This window comes from Pteropus alecto, unplaced genomic scaffold, assembly GCF_000325575.1.
Source record: "Pteropus alecto unplaced genomic scaffold, ASM32557v1 scaffold25, whole genome shotgun sequence".
Taxonomy (NCBI): Eukaryota; Metazoa; Chordata; class Mammalia; order Chiroptera; family Pteropodidae; genus Pteropus; species Pteropus alecto.
Window position 1 is genome coordinate 8,369,057 of NW_006441955.1, and position 6,794 is coordinate 8,375,850.

Sequence of the window (6,794 nt, forward strand, 5' to 3'; positions counted from 1 at the left end):
ATAGTTCCTGGCTGGTAGTAAATGTGAGTGAAATAAAACTACAGAGGTAGCAAAGTGAGGATTACCACAATGCTTAAACCCCTGAAGAACCTATAATTATCGTTTAACTCGCTATTTGCTCCAATCAGTGTGTGTTTTACAAATAACATCTTTATTTTAAACATCCTGAATGGAACTGCCCTCCACCCTTGGGCTGGCTCCAGGTTGTGGCTGGTGTGGGGTGAGCAGGGTGAGTATCTAGTGTGGGGGAGAGCTAGCCTGAGCAACTAAAAGGCTTAGAGCTCTCAATGTGTGCAGTCCACAGAAGTGCCATCTGCTAGAAGCTCTCCCTTCCAATTAACAGCTAAGCGTTTCCGAAGCAGGGCCCAAGCAGGCGCTGCCCCCATTTCGAGGAAGTGGATTGTTGCACTGCCTTTGTCTTGTTTTCTGTCCTCCAGAACACGAAGACCAGTTTGACCAGCAATTCCACTTCCCATCAATGGGGACATCTAAAAGAAAAAATGTCAACGAACATTGATTAGCCCTATTACACTGTGGTGCCTACAGGTGGGGTCGAGTGTATTATCCAAAAGGTTTTAGGAGTCTGAATCTCTGATCTGCACCCTCTAGTCAACTGTCCTTCTTTCAGGCCATTGTGCTCACCACACTCCCTTCTACCACAGGGCCTTTGCACATGCTGTCCAGAACATTCTTCCTTCCTCTGTTCATCTGATCAGTACTATTTACCCTTCAGATCTCAGTTTAAGGGTTATTTTCACAGAGAAACATTCCCTGACCCCTCACTCCCTATCATTCTTCATATTTGAAGCTCTCAGAGCATTTTGTAGCAGTTACAATTGAAACTTTAAATATATTTCTGGGACAATTCAAATGATATTTATCTTTCTTTCTAAAGAGCAATTTCCATGATGACAGAAACTATATCTGATTTGCTCACCACTGAACCCCAGAACCTCAGCTGACACATATGAGGCCCTTAGTAAATATTTGGTGAATGAATGGTTTCCAGCTTAGACACTTCTCAGCTATAGGATGCTGAACAGTTTACTTCTCAACGTATATAATGGAGTTATCAACTGTGAGTGTTGTGTATTTTAAATGAAGTGTTCTTCTCTGACATTTGCCTTTCCCTTGGGGAATTTTTGGTCATTGATGAGATTGCCAAATCACTTATATCCACCATGATAATATCACGTGTCTGGCAGAGCTGCTAACTCACGGTGTAACTCTGGGTACACTACTTAATATCTCTGGGCTTTCACATTTATAAAGTGAGAGGCTAGAGTAGGTTGTTTCCAAGGTCTCCTCCAACCAGGAGAAATCCTGTGGCTGTGTGATTCCACACTCCTGCCAGGTCACTGTGTGGGGCCTGGTTGAGGTGAGGGAGAAGAGAGAATGAAGATAAACCTGAGCATTTTCTGGGGAGGGAAATAGTGCAGGCAGGAGTTAAGAGCAAAGGCCGTAGAGTCAGACCCACTGGACCGGAACCTGATCATTGGGCAGGTTAGTTCGTGGCCCATTAAACCTCAGTTTCTTCATCTTTAAAGTGGGGATACTGATATTATCTACTTAACGAGGCTGTTGTGGGGATTACCCGATTTAATACATGCAAAGTACAAATTTAATATATTTGAAATATATGTAAAACATGTAAAATACAATAGGCAGAATAGATGTAAAATTAATATATGTAAAATACAAAAAGATTTAATATATGTAGCACCATTTATTTAGTTCTAAAACAAACTAACCAATATTTGTTTTCCTCTTACAATGTGTTAGGCACTATTCTAAGTGCTTTATATATCTCATGAGAAACACAAGACAACTCTATGAGATAGTTAATATCATTAGCTGCATTTAGCAGTTGGGAAAACTGAGGCATACAGAGGTGAAATAAGTTGCTCAGGGACACAGTTATGATAGAGATGGAATCTGAACCCAGCTTAGCTCAAGACTCAGCAAGGTGTCAGGTACACAGTAAAGTGCCTAATAAATGTTAGTTGTTTCTATTGGATGTGTCAATTTCTTTTTTAATGATAGCACCAAAAAGTCACAGAAAGGGAAATAAAGAGAAAGAGGAATGGGGGGTTGAGAACTCTCAGGTAATAAAATGGCCAAAGAACTTGAGAGTTGGAAGAGATTTTAATAGACCTTAATAGATCTTAATAGTTTGTTCTTTCATTTGTTATTTCAACACATGTCACTGAGCAGCAACTGTGCTGGGACATGGGGACACAAATAAATGGAACATGATCCCTACTCACAAACGCAGGAGAAACAGACACACAGAACCCAAAATATAATATGCTAAGAGCTATAATAAATATATGTTCAAAGTCTTACAGGAACCCAAAGGAAGAATTAACTAGCTCTCCTTTCTTTGGGGTGGGGGGCAGTTAGAAGACTTTTTACAGAGCAAGGGACATCTGCACTGTATTTAGAGGGCTGAATAGCAGTTCACTAAATTAAAAAATGGTAATAAGCATTCCAAAATGATCCAAAGAGAAGACTTGCAAATGTTATGCATAGTAGTCCTGTAACATGAAGCACTCTCATGTGAAAATAATGAAATACACAATCCATAGCCAGGATGGGTCTCAAATTTCATAGTGTCCAGCTCTCTACCTGACACCCTCACCTAGCTCTTGCTCTTTCGAATTATTCTCTGGACTTCCCAAGATTTCCCTTTTCCCACCAACTCTCAAAGGCTCCTTACTTTCCCGTAAGGTGATCTCACAGGCTTGACCTTGGAATCCATTAGGACAGATGCATTCACAGCGTGATTCTGAAAAGACAATACAGAGAGTGAATTATACCACGTGAAGCAAACACCTCCTGGAATTCAGCCCTCCACATCACTGCTTTTCCACTAAGTTAAAAGAGGGCAAACATTTAGATGAATGGTTTGAAACAAGGTTTGGTGCCAAGAGTATCTACTCCTTTCTCGAGGGTCCTTTGCTCATAAAAGAGTGTTGATTACCATCATGGGGAATTATATGGAGTTGTTGAAGAATATTTCTCATTAGCAGAAATTTGACCTAGCCATATGTGTTCAGAGTCTAAAGCCACATTAGTAGTCAGAGAGGCCAATGGTCATTGATGCTCATTTTCACCACAGTTATAGCCTCTGCTCCCCTCTGTATTGATGGGGAACTCACTACCTTTAGATGTCTCATCTGACCTTGGCTGGTTGACACTTTAGAAGATATTCCTTATGCTAATCTATAATGTCACCTTGGAGCTTCTCTCATCTGGATCACACAGCATCTCTTCACAGTATTGTCCTTCATAAGTCAGGCCATGTGAGTAATCCTAGTTCCTGGCTTCATATTCTCCCTTGCCTCCAGTACAGAACCTCAGGTGGGTACCAGTTTCTAGGTTCAAATTTCACACAAGGCAAGGGGGATTTCTGCAAACCTAGACCAAAACTTTGAGCAGATGAGTTGATCTTTTTACTGAACTGTCTCTCCTTTACAAGTCCTTTTCTTGATGGCAGAACTTCCAAACCTTAGACTCTCACTTATGACTGCTTTGCTCATATCCATCCTGTCCAACAAGTTAGACACACACTCATCAATCTCAGCTGAGCAGCTGGGATCTTTCTCCCTGAGAACATGCCTTTTCTGTATCTCTTTTGTGGAGCTTGCTCCATCCATGTGGTTTGATATGCCAGCTCCAACTGGCTCTTTAGGCTGGGATCTGCTACAACCAGTTACTCTAGACATGCTATTCTGAAAGCGGGCTGGACGCTGTCTCTGAGTTTTGCCAGCCCATCACAACAGGAGCACAAGATCCCAGGCCCCAACCTTTCCCAAGTTTGCCCTGCTCACTACAGTGACCCCGATGTGATCCTTAAAGTTAAGACTCAAGTTCTAGTGGCCCATCCTTGCCACCACTCCCAGCTCCCCAATCTTCTCACCACATATCAGTCAGGATATGCACAAAGGGCCACTTCTGTGGCCAGAAGAGGTTCCGAGTCCATCCCCCACTCTTTGGTGCAGACCACACAGCCTCAGCCTGCCCCTGTCTTCAGGTTAATGCTACCATCACTTGCTGTGTCGGTTCTGGCTGGAAACTAGGTAGCCTTACAGCCATAATAGCATGTCCTACTTGCCTACATTCTGACTCCACTGGAGATACTCAGACTAACACTGACACTAACACTTGATATACTTCAGTGTAATTCTTTGGTCAAGTCTAGCTCTCCCACTAGTTTATAAACAGAGAAATGCTGGATCCTGTCTGCCAGTGAATTCAACTGTACAACAGCTTCTCAGGGCTGATTCTACAACAGAATCATCTGGTAGGCTTTTTGAAAGGCCAGTCTTAGTGATTTGCTTTAATTACTTTAGGCTGAGGCCTAGGCTTTGTGTTCATGAAAAGCTCCCTGGGTGATTCTCACATGCAGCTGGGACTAGAATCTGCTGCCTTAAGAGGAACACCGAGCACTTTGCCATGAACTGAGTGAAGGGCTCTCCTCCTCGGTCCAGTCTAGGAAAGGTGGGGACTTTAGCAATTGTAAGTTACACCCAGGCTGCAGGTTACAACTACCTGGAGAGAGTTTCACCATTCCGATGAGAGGCCCTTATCCAGAGATTCTCACATCATGATCCCGGTTGGGGCCTGAGCATCAGTAGTTCTGAAGGTCTCAAATACAGGAATTCCTCATTTTACTATGCTTCATTTGATTGCCCTTTGCAGGTGTTGCATTTTTTTTACAAATGAAGGCAAGACCTTCCGCCAGCAAAAAGATTACCACCGGCTCTGTTGCAGTGGTCTGGAAATTAACCTGCAATGTTTCCAAGGTATGCCCGTCGTTCTAATGCCCAGCCAGGGTGAAGAGGCTCCACATGACCAGGGCACTCTTTTTTCCCCTTGAGAAAATGAAAAGCACTTCATGACATTCCCTGGGGCCTGAGGCAGAGGACTTGAGATTGACCTAGAGATTCTTCGTGAGACACTCTGGAGGATATGTGGTTTTGATACTGTGTTCTGGCCCCTAGAACTAGCTCCTCCAGGTGATGGCTTTCACAAGAGACATCAGCTGCCTGGATATGGTACCTTTCAGGACAGGGACTCCATTCCCTTGGCAGGGGGCACAGTGGCAGGAGCTGACTTCTTTCTGGAACTCCTCCAGGGCCTGTTTCATGTTTTGCTTCACTCTGCTGGAGTAGGCAAAGTCTGCGGCTGTCACCAGTTCATACAGAGGCTCTGCCTGGGAAGGGAGGAGAGGCATTTATTTCTTTTATTTTTTCTTTTATTTTTTTGGCAAGGCAACCCTTGGTTGACCTCACAGACTGCAAGGACCTTGTCAGTTTACAATCCCTTATTTTTTATTTTTTATACCTACAGCACCTGGTCTTCCTAGGTGGTCTCCCAACCAAGTACTAACCAGGCCCGACCCTGTTTAGCTTCCAAGATCAGATGGGATCGGGCTTGTTCAGGGTGGCATGGCCATAGATGAAAGGCATTTGTTTTAACAGAAAACACTCATCAAATAAAAGCATAAAGCAAGGCTCCATGGGAAATGGCGAGGAGTCAGTACATGGAGACCAAAATGGATTCATATGGAACTGGATAAATGTCACAGCATATAGATGGATGCACTATCAGCTCTCTGCCCCACCCCACCTTATATTCATAAAAAAGCTCATTCGAGTTCAGATCAGCCAATACTTACTGAATACCTCCTAAGTGCCAGGGATTCAACATAAGTAAGGAATAAGATAAAATCCCCACTCATAAGAAACTGAGATTCTAGAGAGAGAGAAATATACTAACAGATACAGCACAATGTCCACAGGTAACTGAGGAAATTTGTAATGAATAGAGAGAGCAGGTGATTAATCCATCTTCGGTGGTGGGGAGGAGGTGATTTTCAAGGAGCTCTTTAAAAGTATTAAAGGAGCCTTGCCCTAACATCGCTCCCTCTCTGAACCTATCAAAAGCTTTCACATCATGCGAGAGCCACTACCAGGAAAACTTTCCTGAGCTCCAAAGCTTACCGGAACATCCTCCCACCATGAAACACTCAAAACACAGTCTATACTACTCATCTGATACAAATTCTTTTTGCTCCTTTGTGATCATACCTTTTTAATGTGTTGAAATCTCTTTTTTTCCCTCCTCTAATTAGATTGTAAGCTCCTGGCAATCAGGGCTACGTATACTCAGCTCTGTCTCTCTAGGGTACAGCCCTGAGCTTAGTGAGAAACGCTGATAAAAGTCGAAGAATGAATTAAAGGGGGATGGAAGACCTCATCAGGGCAAAAGCAGCAGCAGGCGTGGAAGAGAGGGTGTGGATAGCAAAACCATAGAGTCAGAATGTAGCTGGTAGCTCAGTGGGCATAGCAGTGTTTAAGAGGAAGCCACAGATGGATGTGGGCTAGGAAAAACCAGAGGCAAAGAGTCCAAAAAATGTAGTAAAAAATGTTCAGTGGCCCCCTTGGCTCTAGTTTCAGCTCCAGGGCCAGGTTCCTCTCCAGATTTTGTTTGTGATCCTGTCCTAATCCAGCCCTGGAGAGTTTAGGGTCTGTCTAAATGCAGGCAATCATGCCTAATAGAAGCCTCCAGTGGGAAGAAAATTGCTTCCATTTCTTAATGCATCTGATGCTGACCTTCGCCCCAGTGGGCAAAGCAAGGCCCCTTGGTGGTCCCATTGTCTCACTGTTTTGTGGTCAATGAATTGATCCAGAGGCTGTTTGCACAACCCTCCAGCCTGCTGGCTGCACGTGGGGGAGGGTTGGGAGGGAAGTGGGGCAAGTTTGCTGTATACCAATGATGAACAACTC

At 43.7% G+C, this 6,794-nt stretch overlaps 1 protein-coding gene and 1 non-coding gene across 2 annotated transcripts in view; both read right to left on the reverse strand.

Annotated features, from left to right (window-relative positions):
• Positions 1-336: 336 nt before the first annotated feature.
• C8B (complement C8 beta chain) overlaps positions 337-6,794 on the reverse strand; it is a 36,828-nt gene continuing 30,370 nt past the window's right edge. The window contains exons 10-12 of the mRNA XM_006919250.1: positions 5,065-5,218; positions 2,720-2,788; positions 337-488 (exon numbers count right to left, since the gene is read on the reverse strand). Coding sequence (XP_006919312.1) covers positions 337-488; positions 2,720-2,788; positions 5,065-5,218 — 375 coding nt within the window. The remainder of the gene's footprint in view (positions 489-2,719; positions 2,789-5,064; positions 5,219-6,794) is intronic.
• On the reverse strand, positions 5,347-5,465 carry LOC112485863. The gene has a single exon (XR_003048584.1). It is a non-coding gene; the product is annotated as a 5S ribosomal RNA (ribosomal RNA).